Genomic DNA, 19,061 nt, shown 5'->3' with positions numbered 1-19,061 from the left:
CAAAAACTTAAGTAAAGATTTTTAATCACCCTCATCAATTATATCTTCATCTGTTAGTACAGTGGAATATCTTTTTGGACTTTCGTATACTGCTATTCTGTCAATTTTAGCTTGTTCAGCATGCTGCTCCATGTAGGCCTTGGTTAATATGCATTTTGTCATGTGGCATGTGCATGGTAACGGATGCTCTTCAGTTTCTGGATCAAGCATCGTTAACTGTAGATTGTACCTGTCAAAATAAAGTGATGGTAAGGTTGATGGCAAAATTCAGAACATAATCCACAATTTGAGACTTAAATAGTTATATTGCAATACCACTAACAACCTAGAATTATAGATTTTTATTTTCATGAATTCTTCAATATCAAAGGAAGCAAAACTGCAAAACAAGAGAGCATAGCTTGTTAAGTGTTTCAATAAAAATACTGTACCTTCTGCTTTTAGAATGAGCTCGATTCATATCCAACTGGAAAGCAATAGGTTCTCCTTGCTCCACCTGGTGTTGTTCCGGCAACACTATGACGGTTTGTTTCCAATGTGTAGCCGGGCTCTGTGGACTTGTGTCCAGAACTGTGCGACTGTCTCCTGCACTGTCAGCAAGCTGTGGGAAATTGCACTCGAACCATATGCAGAGGCCTTGGTAGTTACCATTTTTGCTCGCACCTGAAAAAAGAACATTGGCGAAATTAGTAAGAAAATATCATTCAGAAGGATCTTTTATGACAAAGATGATACGGTAATAAGTTCAAACAAATTTCAATTAGCCATGAAGATCTTACTATTCCTTTCAGTTGCTTTCTTAATTTTAACAGCACGGATTTCTTGAGTTTTTTTCTGACTCTAATAAGTTCATTGAGGGGACAGAATGTCTCACGATGGAATGGCATCCTGATATTGTATTTGTGCTGCACTAATTAATTAGTTAACTGTCTCATGGAAAGACAGTTTTAAATTTACACAGTACATTTATATTTATTTTATGCTATTCCAAAAACAATTTGATTGATATTGGTATTGTTGAAAGTTTTTTTGACATTTTTTGTCAAATATTGATGTTTTGTGTTTAGTTTTAAAAGTAGAATGTAGTGCTGTACTTGGGAATCATAATTATCAGTTAATACTTTGAAACAATACCTACTAAAGTTGCCAAGGGTACAAAATATTTTTCCAATCCCATTTACCTACTCTGAATCAAGGGGATGGTAACAACAAAACATTAATTCAGATATTTACCAACAACATGTTGCAAGGTATAATTATTAAGTTCCAGAGGCTCCTCATCCTTCAGATTGACCCAGCAGAATGCCACCTCAGGCCCCATCAAGTCCTCTGGTCTTACATTAAGTATTTCTGGCTTGCTCCCTTTAGTGGCTCTGAGCTCTTTGGCAAATGATTTCATTGATACTCCATGAAAATTGTTCCAGTTATCATATAATGATGGAACGCTGGAAAAACAAATGCTTATTATTAGTATTTTATATCCAAGAATAATAATAAAGCATATAGGATCAGATATTCACACTGTTTTCTAATAAAACCAACATTTATTCACCTACTTACCTACATGGAGCAACATAAATAATAGCGCTTTCTGGGAATATTTCTCCATCGTCTTTCAAGAACCACTCCTTAGCATACAGGACAGAGTCCAACATGCCCTCGTGCAGTAAATAGAAGCCCATCCACTCTGATACTATGGCATCTACCTTCAGGTAGTTTGGTAGTATTACTTCCTCAACTCTTTTGTGGAGAACCTGCAATTTATGTTTTTTTTTTAAATTAATAGGGATATCATCATCATTAATCCTGCTCCTGCATCAATTTTACTTTTGGTCAGCGCAGCAAGTTTTCTTCTTCCTCGATCCATACTCTTCTATCTGCAGTCATCTCACAAGTACCTAACATTCTTTCTACCACATTCAAGTTCGCACAATCCATCCATCATTTCTTTGGTTGTCTTCTTCCACTATATCTGTCCACGTTCATACTTATCATTTTTTATATGGGGTATTGGTTGCCTAGAAAGTTACTTGTGAGAAGACAGCAGATAGGAGAGTATGGAAGAAGAAAAGATCCTGTATATCTTGGAATTAATTTATTAAACATATGCCCTTGCTGCATGCAAGTCCTGCTTTTTCTACTGTAAGAAGTAACAACTTACCTCTATAACATCTTCAAACTTGTTTTCCTCAACAATTTTTTTGCTAGAATGGCCAAGTTACTAGCTTCAACTGCATAAACTTTTTTGGCACCAGCTTGAGCACAGAATATGGATAATATTCCAGTACCACATCCAACATCCATTACGATTTTGTCTTTAAAAAGCTTTGTTATCCAAAATCGCTTTTCTGTATGCAAGTGTTCTGGGTTCATCTTCAAGCATAAGCTTATGCACCTAGAATAAAAAAATAAAGTGATATCGTGCACACTGAGCAGGTATGTGCCTATTATTTACATTGTTGAACAACTCACATCCAGATTTTCATAACTCGCAAAATATTGGTCGGCATTATCCACGTCCATTTTTAATGTTTCAAATATTTTAAGTTATCTTATGATGGAATACTCGTCGAGCCGAACACGATTAATTAACCTCAAAATCTTAATCAATAACTGATTGTGATTTATTGATAAAAACCAAAACATTCAACAGTGGTGAACAGTGTTACTTGTTCAGTTTTTGGTTTTCCCGATTGATCTTGAGATCATTTTTTCGGAAAGTATAAAACAATAGTAAAAAGATCACTGTTGAGATTTGAGTACGTTTACGTTTTTAGAATCTTTCTTTGTTCAGATTTATTTTTAACCGATTTAATAATAGTATTAGAGGATTCTTAGTTCATTTAATTTTGCTCGCCGCTTTTTCTAATTTCCCGACATTCAAGGAAACATTTTTTATTATGTTGGCACGCCTGCTAAAATAAAATTATTTGCGAGGATATCTATCCGATTTTCTTAGAAATCGACTAAATAGGCAGTTTTGTTTACTCTGTGGAAAATGTTGACATCACTTTCATTTTATTTTTAATCTGTCATAGATTTCTTCGAGGACGTGCGTTGTTGTATTGCAGAAAAAATAAATTATAATTAAGTTTTGCAAAGGATAATGATTTCTATTTGATATAAAGATTAATTTAAATCCGAAGAGACGTGACAAAATGGCTAAGGAAGGAGATATGTCGCTGTTCAATGACGTCTTAGAGCCGTTCAGGCGAGTAATAAATACGGACCCGCCGAAAGACAAATTGTCGTCGGCGACGAAATTGAATTTTTCTGATAGTAACCAGTCTCTGAAAGAAGGTAACATTTTTATTGATATCTATGTTTGAAAATTACTGTTCCACGCATATACTAATTTGAATGGGGATAATTTGCAGGGCTCACTAACCTATTGTCCCTTGGTAAACGAAAGTCTAGCATTGGCATGAACGATGTCTGTACACCCGAGAAACGTATGCGGACGGACTCATCATCCACGCCGACTGCGCCGCCCTCGCCTTGGGAGGCCAAGCGGCTGAAAATTGATCTAATAGCCGCAAAGGCCCAGGTAAATATGTGCATTAATAATAGTGATTGTCTTTCAACATAACTTAAGCATTTGCGGTCGGTTAAATAATGGCTATTGTTAAAGTTGCTGCAGTATTTAATTTTCTGCAATATCAATTATCTCTTGGAACTAGTAATAGGTTTAGTCACTTTATTTTGTCTATATCAATAGGTCAACCCATGTTCTAGTAGATGACCTGTGCACTAATTATGAAAATAAAAATGTAATATATTTTTAGATAGCAAAACTGGAGTCTCGCATAAACCAATCACACACCATTCGTAAGGAGATGCAGATTCTATTTGAGGAGGAGAAAGGCTCACTAATGGAGCAACACAAGAGAGACGAGAGAGCTCTCTCTGACATGGAGGACAGGCTGCAACTCATACGGAGGAGAGAACAGGAACTGAAGGATGAGTATAATGAGGTTGGACATAGTTTGTGATGTAAAATCTATTGGCTGAATGTAGGAGGGTTTCATCATTCTCACAGGAATAGACAGCAGTACTGTTGAATCTATTCTAGAGCAATTAAAATTGCCAATAACAAGACAAATATTAATGTCTTTACTCTTAATTGTAGACTTATTAGTTTAAATAATAATTGTCTCATTAACAGTTGAGACTTGAATTGAATAATTTTTTTGAAAGATTGACATAGTTACTATAGAAAAAGTGTGTTAACAATGCTGCTTCCATACTAGAGGATCTACTCTATTGGTCAAAATTCCTCTCCAAAAGTTTCCAAAAGAGATAAAAAACTTTTTGATGTTTTGAAGGCTGTGAAAGAACACAAAGAGCACAAAGCGCACTGGGACAAAGAGAAGGCAGAGTTACATAAGCAGATAGCTGACCTGAGAGACAAGCTGTTGGAGTGTAATGTCAGCAGCAAGGACCAGCTGTCTGAGATGAAAAAGGATATGGATGAGCTGCTGCAGGCAAGAGAAAATATTTTTGTATTATTTTTGACGGACACAGACAGAAACAAAGGTCATCAATGACAATAGACATAACTAACATTTAATTAATATGGGAAGGGTAAACTATTGAAAACTCAAATAATTTGTAGTTAAACTAATAGAATTGGGAAACAAATCAGACAGAAGTCAGGTGATAAAACACAGTACTGTGCCACAGCAAGAGTAATTGCTGGTTGTTAATTAAAATTATACATAGAAAACCAATCAATATTTACTTTATCCTAGATTTATCATAACCCTAACCTAATTCAAAACCTTTCTTCTTCTTTGACTGCTGAAAAAACTGCTATATAATTTCAATCAAATCAATGTAAAACTTTCCCCACAGGCTTTAGAAGGAGCTCAGTCAGAAGTAGAAATGTTGAAGACCGAGGTAGCCAAACAGACCAGCAGGGCAGAACAGTGTACAACCCTGAGGAATCAGTTGGAGAAGCAGAGCTTTGAGCTGCAGAGTGTCACCAACAAGCTGAAGGAGTTGGAGTATGAGAGAGACTCTTACAAAGACTGGCAACAACAGGCTAAGGTTGGTTCATAAAGTAAATGTTCTCGTCAATCTCTTTGTCGATTAGGAATATCGCGTGAGTCGGATTAAGGTCCTAGGTATAAGATACAATTAAAGGACAATGCTCATGAAGTACCTAGTGGCCTAGTGGGCAAAGAACCAACCTCTCGAGTATGAGGGCGCGGGTTCGATACCAGGTCAGGCAAGTACCAATGCAACTTTTCTAAGTTTGTATGTACTTTCTAAGTATATCTTAGACACCAATGACTGAGTTTCGGATGGCACGTTAAACTGTAGGTCCCGGCCATCATTGAACATCCTTGGCAGTCGTTACGGGTAGTCAGAAGCCAGTAAGTCTGACACCAGTCTAACCAAGGGGTATCGGGTTGCCCGGGCAACTGGGTTGAGGAGGTCAGATAGGCAGTCGCTTCTTGTAAAGCACTGGTACTCAGCTGAATCCGGTTAGACTGGAAGCCGACCCCAACATAGTTTGGGAAAAAGGCTCGGAGGATGATGATGCTCATGAAGTATGAGAAAAAAAACCCAGGCCCGGCGCAAAAGAAATGTAACTCAAAATATAGGTAAAAATAAGTAATTCAAGTATTACATAGGGGGCATTATCGAAATCAGTGGCTATAAGTGTGAAATTGCTATTTGAATGTTAACATCTGCGCCACATTGCTACTCGAGATTTTAGAGGTAACATAATGTATTAGTAAAAGGAACAGCAAACAGATACAGTTGTGGTTTAAGAGTGTACATAATGACATGTTTATGGCAACTTCTCCACTATTCTTCCTACTTTTACAAGATAATAGGATGATATAACTAAAACACGATATGAATGTATTTTTCATTTTAATAATAACGCTTAAAAGTCATCGATTCTTTATTTCTAACATGACATGATCCAAAAATATTGCGGGATGCCCGAACTGTTCCACATGTCTAGCCCACCCTAAGTAATGTAAAACGCTCATGACGCGATGACGTGGGTGCTGCAGTCCAATGTCCTCCACCTATGATTACAGGAGCAGTAATATCCTGATATGCCATTCCTGCCATTGTCCCTTTTATAAAGAATTTAGGTGTAAAAGAACACTGCTAAAGTGAAGTTAACCCAGTTTGGACAAGGCTTGCGTCGCATCCCAAAGTCCCGAGCTGTACTTCGGTATTGATTTATCTTTTTGGAGAGGCTTATTACTTGCGATATTACTTGTTTGTTGTTTCAGATAGCACTTTAATTAAACTATAAGCCCCAGCTGCTCATGTTACCCCCTTAAAAAATCAAATAGCAATTTCACACATATAGCCACTGATTTCGATGATGCCTCCTATGCAGTATTTCATTACTTATTATTACCTATAATTTGAGTTACTTTTCGTTTGCGCCGGGCTTGGGTTTTTTTTGAGCATTGTCCTTTATTCGAAATATGCTGAAAATAAGTACTTTTTGAAAGTACAGAAGACTACCACTTTCTATGTGTTCTGACTGGCTAGAAAAGAAGATGGTGGTTAGGTGGAAGGTTTGTAAATTGGTTAATTACAAAAATAATATATGAAATATTAAATTAAAACTAAAAATTGAACTATATTGAGTAGCAAACATTTTCCTACCTTACAAATAGGTAGACAGATAAACTTCGAAAAAAAGAAAGGATGATGGGTAAAATTGGCCGGTATATCCAATAAAAACCATTCGCATATCAAATGATAGCTTAGACCCTAAGCTTCATTTTTTGTTATGGGCACAACCTTGTAAACCACCGGAGAACGAAGATATGACACTTGATAGCATAGGACAGCCCATGGCTTTGAACCACTTCAGTGCGTATGGGAGGGATGTTTAAGTGCATTATTATTGTCAATCATTGTTAGAACGAGTCACAGAAGGTGTCTGTGCCCATATTTTCCAAGTTTATTGAAAAAAAAAGATTATTTAGCAGGTAGTATTTACAACGTATGGTGTACGTATTTCGCCGTTCTGGTGAGTCTAACCGACATAACCAATGAAAATCAATTGCATATCAAATGATAGCTCATACCCTAAGCTTCATTTTTTGTTATGGGCACAACCTTGTAAACCACCGGAGAACGAAGATATGACACTTGATAGCATAGGACAGCCTGAGGACTTCAACCACTTCATTCTGTATGGGAGCGAAGTTTAAGTGCATTATATTATTTTCCATATTAGTCAGAACATATCACACAAGGTGTCTGTGCCCATATTTTCCGAGTTTATTGAAAAAAAAAAAAATTTAACAGGTAGTATTTACATCGTATGGTGTACGTATTCCGCTATTCCGGTGAGTCTGACCGGTATATCCAATAAAAACCATTCGCATATCAAATGATAGCTTATACCCTAAGCTTCATTTTTTGTTATGGGCACAACCTTGTAAACCACCGGAGAACGAAGATATGACACTTGATAGGATAGGATAGCCCATGGACTTGAACCACTTCATTTTGTATGGGGGGGCTGTTAAGTGCATTATTATTGTCAATAACTGTCAGAACAGGTCACAGAAGGTGTCTGTTCCGAGTTTATTGAAAAAAAAAAATATTTAGGAGGTAGTATTTACAACGTATGGTTTACGTATTCCGCCGTTCCGGTGAGTCTAACCCTTATATCCAATAAAAACCATTTGCACATCAAATGATAGCTTATGTCATAAGCTTCATTTTTTATTATGGGCAAAATATTGTAAACCACCGGAGAACGAAGATATGACACTTGATAGGATAGGACAGCCCATGGACTTGAACCACTTCATTTTGTATGGGGGGGGCTTATTGTCAATATCAGCCAGGATGTGTCACAGAAGGTGCATGTGCCATATAAAAAAAAAAAAACAGTTGGTGTAACTATTCCGCTGTTCCAGTGACTTTAACCGGTATAGCCAATAATATCCATTTGCACATCAAATGATAGCTTATACCCTAAACTTCAATTTTTGTTATCGGTGGAACATTGTTAACCACTGGGGAAAAAAGATATCAGTCCTGTAAGCCTACGACTGCCTAGTGAATTAAACTACTTTGGCACGTATGGTATATAAGGAAAACCTATCTTTTTATTATAAATAACGTAGCTTTTCCACCACTGAAAGATTTTTCAAATCAGTTCAGTCAAGTTCAGAGCCCATTTAATGCAAATACTTGTCGTGAGTACTTGCACAGACATCATCTAATGGCCAGGATAATACATCTTGCTTTGAAATATAATCCTGTGGAATTAGAGATGTGCTGGCATCAATCTATCATCACCAATGACTGTCGACTGTCCTATCTAACAAGCCTGATGTGCCATATGATGAGAACTCTGTGAAATCTGACAAACAACTTAAATAACTTTATTCTACTGATTAAACCGGACTTGACCACCCGTTTGGTTACTATTTGTGCATCACTACATAGTATAAGACTAAGTCGCTTTTTCAGTCCTTATATCCTTACGTCCCTATGAAAGCTTAACTCTTCCAAACTACGCAACAGATTTTGATGCAGTTTTTTAATATATTATTCTATTCAAAGATAGAGTGATTGAAGAGGTTTGTATGTGTAATAACATTCGTTAAATAGTGAGTAAATACTGTTTTCCCGTGCGAAGCTGGGGTGGGTCGCTACTTTTGTAATAATTCGACTACCCAGGGCCGACTATCCTGGTGCCGCAGAACGAGGATATATTATCTCCAACAATGGAAATAATATACGGTGGTAGAAGTAAAAGTTTTTCCGTCTTACCACAAAAACTTTTAAACGTCAGTTTATGCCTTGTCTAAAAAAATGTCAAATTATGACGTTGACATATGGTTCATTATGCAGCCAAATTTTTTTTAGACAAGTGTAAAACAGGGTTTAAAGTTTTTGTAGTAAGGCCCTTTATGTTTTGTTTTGCTATTAAAACAATTATGCCTAGTTAAGACCGATTTTAATTGATAGTCTACCCTAGGCTTGTTTAAATAAGTGATGAGTTGACGAAAATACATCATACAATGATTTTTCCTACTATGGATTTTATTTTAACAAAAAAAATGGTGCAAAAAGTATAAATCTTTTGTGCCCGACTGTACTTATTTCCGGTAGATTCTTGACATGAACTGTTTTATTTCAGTAACTTTAGGGTATAAGCAATAATCTAATATACATTAGAACTTTATTGGTTATCAGGCCAGGGTTCATACAAAATTGCCCATCATCCTTTACTGACGCTTTTTTATTTTGCAGACTGCACAAAAACGCTTAACAAATATGGCGGAGCTAGAGAAGGAAGTCGCTCGGCTGCGCGCACAAGAGAGATCGCTTAGAGACTCGGCTTGTAACAAGCTGTTGTTGGAGGAACAAGTCCATGTGTTGCAGTCCAGGGTCGATGCTCTGCAGCCGGTGCAGAACGACTTGCATGAAGCCAAGGTAAAGAGGACTTTGTTGTTTTGGAGTAAGGTTCAATTTTTTAGGAATTATTTGTTACGAAATACTTATAGTTTTTTCTAAAATTAGAATTTAAATCTAAATTCCTAAAAACAGTTGCCAAATGGTCTTGTTGCATATTTGATTTGATGATGTCTGATCTCATCTGAATTCAGAAGCTACTCAACAAGCATGCAATAATTTACTATCAACTAGCCTTTCACATGGACATATAATATATGTACATGGATATCTAAACTATCCTTATGTAACTATGGTCCTTCAATAAATATGTCTACTACGCTGCCATTTAGCTGGAGGAACTGCATCTAAATCCATTGTATAGCTTTAAAGGTTTAAACATACTTACAACCGGACAGCAGGAATTGACTTCATTTTTATTCTATGTATTCCATTCTTTACACAGGTGAAACTAGCGTCCCTAGAATCCCAGCTAGAGGAATGGAAGGCGGCAGCACGTACGCACGGCGTGGAAAACGCGCGGGCGTTGACCAGTGCTTTAGACTCGGCACTCAACAGCCAGCTCAATGCCACCGCCGCGTCATCACAAGCTCACTCTCAGCTAGCACAACTTACTGAGGTTAGCAACAACTAGGACAAAAAATTATATTTTTAGGACTGTTTTATAAAATAAAAACGCCAGCAGGTGAACGTACCCGAATCTGTCAAATTTTACCAATCAAATGTTAACCTTGCTCTGTTGTGATAAGGTTGAAAATCTATTTTACAGATTGAATTAGTTTGTTTTTCTATCGTTTGATGTTCTATCGTCTGTACATGCACGATGGAAGAAATGTTGGCGTAAAATTTCATACAAAAGCTATGAACCAACGAAAGTAGCATACAAACTATATTACCTATACCATAGATAAATATTGTTAAGAGGAATAAATCATTATATGGCGATGTAGCTGAAACCCGTGTCAGAAAATAGATCGTAATTAATTGTCAAATATAATAAGTGTTGTAGATAAATCGATCCCACCCAAAACAAAAATGTGAAAGACTGCCAAGTTCGATAATATGGGAATGCTTCGCCTATAAAAGAAGTGAGATCTGAATAAGTACCAAGTTCCATACACATACCTCAGTTAAAAATAGTTACTTTTTAAAGATGTTACTTGGCAAGTTTTCATACACCTTGTTATAAACCTACTAAACGCAATGAATCAAGTATTTAATTTTCTATTAAAACTTGCCAAGTAATCATCATTAAAAAGTAACTATTTTTAACTGAGGTATGTGTATGGAACTTGGTACTTATTCAGATCTCACTTCTTTTATAGGCGAAGCATTCCCATATTATCGAACTTGGCAGTCTTTCACATTTTTGTTTTGGGTGGGATTTCATTTATTTTTGTAAGGCTGTTTATTTTATTTTTTTCTTATGATTAAGTTAGTTAAGTAAATGTCTCATTTATACTATCTTTCAGATTTTTAAATAAGCACTATGTTTCTAACAAAGAAATGAACTAGATTAACTAAATGGACTAGATTTACCAACTGACTGACATGACATGTTATCATATATTATGTTCGTGGATCAAAGTTACACATTCGTTATTTTCGAAAGTGACTCACACTTGGCCGTTTTCAGATTTTTACTTTGACTAAATACAAACCTTTGTAACGAATTTCAGATCGGTACGACCATTCGAAGATATATTATATAAATATAGATAAATTTAGTTCGTTTTAGTTCCTTAGGGGTATAAATTTACACTGGGTATTTTACACCTTCATTATTTTGAAACCGACTCACACTTGGCCATTTTCAGATTTTTTCCTTTACCTTGACATAAAGACCTACCTCCATGCCAAATTTCAAGTCAATACGACCATTGGAAGTGGTCTAGGTTTTTGATGAGTGAGTCAGTGAATCAGTGAATCAGTGAATAAGTGAATCAGTCAGTGAGTGTATAGTAAAAATAGCGATTTTCTGACGTCAATATCTCAAGACCTACAATAGGTATATTAATGAAATTTTGTATTTTAGATAAGTGAGGGGGTCTCAACAGATACTAGAAATTTGATATGCGTAAATAAAATAGATTTTGAGTTACAGGGGGGTCGAATTTGGCCCGAAATGGTTCGTGTAATATAACCCACGGCCGGTGTGTCGCTTTTTTTGCTCGAACTTGGCGGACACACTGCCGTGTGTCTAGATACATAACATACTAAACTAGACTGTTACAACCTTTTTATCATCCCACTGCTGGGCACAGGCCTCCTCTCTCACGGAGAAGGATTGGGCTAAACTAAACAAATGGTGTTAAATAACTACTTTGTGTTCATATAATATGGTTCAATATGGTAGCATATTCAACTCATTCATTCTGAAAACAGATGCAAATGTTTACCTTTTCTGTTGTCAGGAAGTGGAATCAGTGAAGTTCGAGCGCGACAAGGCGACGGGCAAGCTGAACGAGCTGGTCACTGTGCGCAAGAACCAGGAGAGTCTCATACATCGCCTGCAGAAGCGGCTGCTGCTCGTCACTCGCGAGAGAGACAGTTACAGGTAAGTGTTGATATTGTAATGTTGATATACATATAACTTCATTGTTATTTCTTGTACAGTATTGACATTGTTGATGAACTTGATAAATAAATATATAAATGTTGCGTTAATGGCCAACTCACAAATTGGCTATGGATGAAGTGACAGTGGGCCACCCCTAGAAGTGTCAGTTTGCTCGGTCACTGTTCCTATTGACTGTCACTACAAACTAAATGACCGAGCAAACATTGACTGTAGTCATGGCTAGGTACATGTATTTCTGAAGTCAGGCTTAGAATGCCACATAGAAATCTGTGGCAACCATATCATATGCTCTATCAAAATTTTAAAGTATGCACTGAATAAGGGCAAAATATGTACCGATATTACTAACTTTTTTACAGTTATTTGACATAACTTTTCGGGTGGTGGCATACATTGACTCTGAGGGGGATTGTTATCGTATTAACTCGAGATGTTCAGCATATTTTTTTGGGGAACTTATTGTTGCCTCGGGACAATAACCCGATACGGGCGGTTACGGATCGTTTCTGAGTTGATATGTGGGCCACGGGCCGCGTCCCTAAATATGATGTCAAATAATGTAGAGTATCGACCTTTGTTCCATCAAAATTCATTCGAGAGTTATTCGAAGTTTTTTATTTGTATTGCAGACAGCAGCTGGACTGCTACGAGAAGGAGCTGACGGTGTCGCTGTGCGGCGAGGCGGGCGCGGGCGGCGCCGCGCTGCTGGCGGCGCGAGTGGAGCAGCTGGAGAAGGCGCTGCAGGCCTACCGCGACCTGCTGGCGGCCCACGACCAGCCGCAGCATGTCAGGCGTGAGTATGACGCCATCTGGGAAGCCGTCAGACAGCGTCAGGTGGTCAGGCATTCTGTGGGACAGAAAATCTGGACAGATAATCTTTCTGATTAGTATTTTTTGAGTGTGTAAGTGTTGCACTATTGCTATCAGAGTTCTATTTTTCTCCTATAAGTATCGGTCACTGGTTAATGGACGTGGGCCCTTCTGTTAACTAACTCCCGACTATCGAGCACAGGTTTGTGCATGAGACCTCGCGCACTCCCGCCATCCGTTAATATTATTTAAAAAAATACAGCAACTCACACTTCGTAGCCGGTTTGATGTATTAAAACTACTAACTATTTTCTCCGACAGTGGTAGAAACTTTACGCGCGGAATCAAGTAAATGGCGTGAGGAAGCAGAGACGCTGAAGCGCGACGTGGCCAAGCTGCGCGCGCAGAGAGACACGCTGCACGCTAACCTTGAACGTATCGGGGCTCAGGCGCAGACCAAGGTACGGGCACATTACCACTTTTGTAATATATCTATAGGTGTTTCTAAGATAATTTTTAACGGTGTAGTATCCGTTTGTTTGATTCCATGTGCTTATTTTAATAACTTGTGGTCCCATTTGAGAAAATATTTCAATGTTGGATGACCTTTTAGTAGTTAGTTGAGTAGTATTTGGTAAGCATTCCTCCTCAAATTTAACTGGTAAACTGGTATAAAAATAAATAATATTTTATTTATTTACAAATTTTTGCACACACACATAATAAAAAAACACGACGGAAAAGAATTAATGTTATTGAAAAATGAATTAATGCTAGTCAAAGTATCATAACAGACCTACTGACGGTGACATTCCTCGCCAATCCGTGAGTGTGGACCTTGTATGACAGTATCGCGTGCGAATTTTCCCTCCTATAAACACTTATGTTCTTTTATGTAGGTGCTGCATTTAACGAACAACCCAGCAGCGGAAGCTCACAAACAAATGCAAGTAGACCTGGAAGCTGCTCAAGAAGAGGTATGTTACTATATTTATTTAAACGATCTAAAAAATACTTTAATACGACTTGAGTATTTGTTTTGTAGTATCATGCGAATACCCATATTCATAGTTTTGCTAGAGTTAGAAGATATCAAGTAAAGCTAGAAGTTGTCAAATAGATTAGTTGTGTATTTACTTATCTAAATTAAGGCCACGGGTAGAGTGGCATCAAACAAATCAATTGCAAAATATAGATTTAGAGTACTAAATAATAATAATTTATTCACAATAGATGATTTTTTTGTGTCACAATAAGTTGAGAATGCTTTTGCGCTGGTTTAAGATTAATTTTCGCTGACTTCAAAATCTTAACATGAGTATAAGTTAGAATTATAACCTAGACCCTAGGGCCTGTTCTTAAAATAAAGAGAGGCATATATTTTGTTTGTTTTGTTGCCATGTCTACCACAATTTCTCCGAAACGGATGAACCGATGTAGGCATATTATTTACCAATGCTGTGCGCAGCGCGTAAGTTTTTAAAACTAATGAGTGTGTTACAGTATTTTTTATTTATTTTTTTGTTTCGTACACTTAGACATAATAATTTTGCGTTTTACTAGAGTCAAAGGGGTAGATAACATTTAGTAGTATTTATTTAATTTATATAGATTTATTTACCAAAGCAAAAGCGACTGTATTGTACTATCATAGATCTCAATTCATTTACATTTTATTGTTGATTATAAATTCGGGTATATTGTAGTGTTAAATGTACGGTTTTTAGATAAAAAGGCTAAAAGCAGCGTTGAGAGATGGCGGCACGTCCCGCGCCTGCCCAGAGGAAATGCAACAATTACGACAACAGTTGGAGAGTAGCCGTATTAAACTTAAAAGGTAAATAATATAAAAAGAAGAAAAATAATAAGACTACTATATAAGAAACAATGTTATTTTTACGTTACGTAGCAGCTTCACTCGCTATCTAACGAAAATACTTTTCTTTACGAAATAAAATAATAAAGAGTCTGACTGTTCTTCTGGCGAATAAGCTACATTGCTGCCGAATTTCATCAAAAACCTCTTCAGCGGTTTGCTCGTGAAGACAAGACAACAATCACACATTACAGTCCCTTTTTGCCTTGACAATATTGCCTTAATATTAGTATGATTTAGTATAATTATTTTTACTTTACTTAATTTCAGATTGAAAGAAGAATTCACTTCCTCCGCTCAAGAGTATAGAGACGTATGTTATATGTTATTAGGTTATAAAATTGATAGAACAGGACATAAGAATTACAGGTGAGTACCTAATATAATAATAACAGTTACTATGTGTTTTTAATATTTTTGAATTTAATATTTTTAAATGTAAAGAATATGTTGAGAAATGAACTACTTTACTTATTTTACTTTAACTTAATAGGCATCTTAAAAATCAAATTGATAAGGTAAAAAATAAATTATTGAATCAGGCGTTACTTTGCGGAAATCCGTGATATAAAATGTTAGGAAAAATATGTTAACTTTAATTTGAATCACTTATTTTTTTCACCTGACATTTTTATGTAAGGTAAAAAAATACTTACTTTTAAATAAAGCTACTTTTATGCATTTTCTCGCGATTTTAAATGTCTAATATTCGCGTGACTGTCAGAAAACAAAATGTCTTACTTTGATGACTTTTTATATTTTTCAGAATATCAAACATGTACGCAGAATCTTCCGAGGAGTACCTAACGTTCACACTAGACGACGACGGCATAGAGATGGTCCATACCGATTATTCGGCGACTTTAGGCGAGTTAGTCGAGTTGCACCTACATCAGCACCGCTCTATTCCCCTGTTCTTAAGTGCTCTCACTATGGACCTGTTTACACGGACTACTATGCAGCAAGTTCAATAAATAAAGGTACTAGAGGTGTACCGTGCTCTTGTCACTTCGTCATCTGTCATTCGAGTATTTATGGTGAATTTTTTTAACCTATATCACCGTCGAATTGCGATAAAAGATTGTGGTTTGATGTAAGCTCCACGTAAGTTATAGTTATCGGCACGAATCTTGCTCTGACCTACATCTGCGCAGAAGTGATTTATTAGCAACAAAAAATCAATCCCGAGTGACGGCTATGACGCGATGCGCTGCGGGCCAATCACCGCTTTACCCCGCCCCCGCGCCTTACTTCATACCACAAAAGGGACCCAATAAATTACTTCTGCGCAGGAGAAGGTCAGAGCTCAAGATTCGTGCCGATAACTATATGTCAAATTTTAATCTCTTATCGATAAACAATGGATAGGTTATAGAATTCAGAGTATGTCGATAGTCACAATTGTTTGTCTATGGTTGTCTGTAAGTGTGATATGAAGTCTCTAGTGCTCGGTATACCTTTATTTTTCTTAATAAGTGAGAATGATAGTGTTATTTAATTGTTATTTAGCTTTGATCGCCATTTTTCTCCTAATTAGTGTTGCCACTTGGAATAAATAGTGACACTTTAAAAGGTTAAGTATTTGTAGTAGTGTCACTATTTATAAGAAGTGTCAAGTTAGTATAGACAATCTTTAATCTACCCGCTCTTCCAATTATTCCCATAGCCCGCTAACCTCTTTCCCTCTAATAAGTACTGTATAAATATATAAATAAATCAAATAATAATAAAACTTTGTTAAAATTTTCATATCGACATATTTTATAAACTGTTGCAACATTGCATACTTTGAAATTTAAATAAAATGGATTAAGAATTTTGACTTCTGGCTAGTACTAGTAGATATTTGGATGATGAACACAATTTGATGTATAAATAGTAATGATAGCTTAATCATTGTAAGTAAATTGTAATATTGGATTGAAATGGCCGATGACTTGATATGTATTTTCATAAAGCAAATCACAATATTTGTCGTTATATAAAATTATTATTATGAGCCGACATCCCAATGAATAGACGATAGCAACGTTTTCTATGAGAGGTGAGATGCACGCAGTATTGGCACGAAATTATATGCTTATAAGGTCGAAGTTAGTGTGACAAAAATTAATCAATTGCCAAATGTAGAGGGCATTAGAATCGCTTGTAGATAAATTAGGGTTTTGAAGCCATTTTCAATGTTTTAATCGATATAACTAATGTGAAAATATAGTACAAATTTATTCCTAGATACAATTTTAAAAAGGCAAATTTATTATAGGCCGAAAAGGTTGCCTTTAACTTCATAATTTAAATTACATTATAATTGATATCAGTAAAATATATGTAAATTGCTTCTCGTTCGGTGGTATCAAAAATAATCAGTTGTTGTTACTTTAATATAAATAAAATATTCAATTTCGTCGCATTAAAAAATATTATATTGATTGAAATTACAGCAATAAAGCGTTGGTGAAAAAAGAACATTAGAATTTTAAATGGTATTTAGTAGTAATAGATAAAAGTATAACAAATGATTTTTCCTACTTTGGAAAGAGAATAGATACGAACAGATATATTTACGGATAGACGGAATATATATTTACGTAAACTTATCATTAAAGTGCCTTTTCATTGATTAAAGATGTTTATACGAAAGCCGTTTTCAGAAGATTTTAATGTTTATTTGTACCGTACAGTTTTAGAAAATTACGTTTGATATTGATAAAGTGTAGTTTGAACCTTTTAATATTTGATAGTAATGTATCTAGGTTTTCCACTTTCCATGTTTTTTTTTAAAATTAAAATGACGTTAAATTCGAGTTCTTGAAAATTGATTCTTCTACCGAGTAGGGTATAGTTAGAATGGCTGTCATTCATCTTATTAAATTAGTAGTATTAGGCGCCAAGTCAAAACCAAGATGGCGTACTAATATTAATTTATTCGTAGCATCACCTCATAGCGTGCTATCGTCTATACATTGTGGCTGATTGAGATCCCCGTCTTATGATGAAGAGTTAAAAAAAGGTTAAATAGCTGATCTGTGTATAATGTGTTGTTCGTTACTGTGGGTGCTGGTCATTTTTGCAATTGGCAACATTTCCATTTGAGTTCATAAGGTTCTAAATTAAAAAACCAGTTCAATAGGACTTGTCCTCGATGTATTAGTAGTTAGTGAGTAGGATGTTATTTGAGTTGCCAAATTAAATCCTTACTAATATTATAAATCGGAAAGTGAGTTTGTTTGTTTGTTTGTTTGTTCCGCTTTCACGCCGTAACTACTGAACCAATTGCTTTGAAATTTTGCAGACGTAAAGTTAGAAGTCCGGATTAAATAATAGGGTACTTTTTATCCCGAAAAAAATAGATATTCCCGAGGGAAAACAAAAATATTGTTTGCTTGATGGATGGATTGTAGATGGAGCTGTGTGTCGTTTAAAACAAGGTAATATATTGCAAACGAATAAAAACATGTAAATTTAGAAGCTAAATGATACGATAATGAATCCCCGAAAATGAGGAATTCCCGAGGGATGATGTACAATTTGTTTAATCGTCTAAACTGTTTTTTTTTACATCTACTTATATATTGCAAACGAATATGAACATATAAATTTAGAAGCTAAATTATACGATAATGAATCCTCGAAAATGAGGAATTCCCGAGGGGTGACGTACAATTTGTTTTATCGTCTTAACTGTTTTTTTTACATCTACTTATCCTGAAATAACTATAATTCAACGAATTACTGAGGTATGCGATAGATGGCGCTGGGTGTTTTTAAAACGTGGTAACGATGTGTTTTTAAAATACGTAAGAAGTGGAATGATAGCTTTTTAAAACGTGGTGACGTTGTTTTTTATAAGATACGTAAGAAGTGCAATGATATCTCGTTGTTCAATCGCGAGCTTCCCGATAGCTCGATAGATGGCGTTGTGCTTTTCTGTATCGCGGTGTTAAGGTTTGCCGCGAATTAGTGTTAAGGCCCCAGTACACGTTGGCCCAAGTGCGGCCAATACACGCCATCACCAATGTGTACACGGGGTATTGGTGCAGGTTGGCGGACATTTGTCAAGGTTGGCGCGCATTCGGCGAGTTGTCGGTTTTTTGGGCACACATCAAAGGAAACTTGGCCCAGCTTGGCGTGTGGTGTTTACACATTCGGCCAATGTTTAGTTCGTCACTGACCGCTGAGGATAGTACACTTTTGTGTTGCGTGTAAAAATAAATATAGTAGTAAATATAGTAGTGTGGTGTAATATAAATATATATAGTAGTGTAGTATACTATAAATATATATTGTATTGTACAAATAAACAGGCGCAGCCGTAACTACCTCGACGTCCATCGCAAGTGGTTTGCCAGGCAGCAATGAACCATGCGCCAA

General features: G+C 36.2%; 2 protein-coding genes across 2 annotated transcripts; one reads left to right on the top strand and one right to left on the bottom strand.

Annotated features, from left to right (window-relative positions):
• Window positions 1-7: 7 nt before the first annotated feature.
• On the bottom strand, window positions 8-2,693 carry LOC110370635 (protein arginine N-methyltransferase 6). The gene is given in 8 exon segments (XM_021326528.3): window positions 8-229; window positions 432-663; window positions 1,234-1,445; window positions 1,561-1,754; window positions 2,162-2,199; window positions 2,202-2,323; window positions 2,325-2,395; window positions 2,473-2,693. Coding segments are annotated over 8 exon segments (1,128 nt in total). The 5' UTR covers window positions 2,524-2,693; the 3' UTR covers window positions 8-21.
• A 321-nt stretch (window positions 2,694-3,014) lies between these two features.
• On the top strand, window positions 3,015-16,937 carry LOC110370535 (mitotic spindle assembly checkpoint protein MAD1). Its single transcript, XM_064038056.1, has 14 exons — window positions 3,015-3,300; window positions 3,378-3,547; window positions 3,786-3,974; window positions 4,326-4,484; window positions 4,855-5,049; window positions 9,262-9,444; window positions 9,869-10,042; window positions 11,838-11,980; window positions 12,634-12,797; window positions 13,136-13,275; window positions 13,714-13,791; window positions 14,542-14,651; window positions 14,961-15,059; window positions 15,457-16,937. Exons 1-14 carry the CDS (start codon window positions 3,159-3,161, stop codon window positions 15,662-15,664), a joined length of 2,154 nt encoding a protein of 717 aa, XP_063894126.1. The 5' UTR covers window positions 3,015-3,158; the 3' UTR covers window positions 15,665-16,937.
• The last annotated feature ends 2,124 nt before the right edge of the window (window positions 16,938-19,061 follow it).

Source organism: Helicoverpa armigera, chromosome 15 (assembly GCF_030705265.1).
Source record: "Helicoverpa armigera isolate CAAS_96S chromosome 15, ASM3070526v1, whole genome shotgun sequence".
Lineage (NCBI taxonomy): Eukaryota > Metazoa > Arthropoda > Insecta > Lepidoptera > Noctuidae > Helicoverpa > Helicoverpa armigera.
Note: the sequence above shows the minus strand (reverse complement) of the source record. Positions and strands in the feature narration are given on the sequence as shown.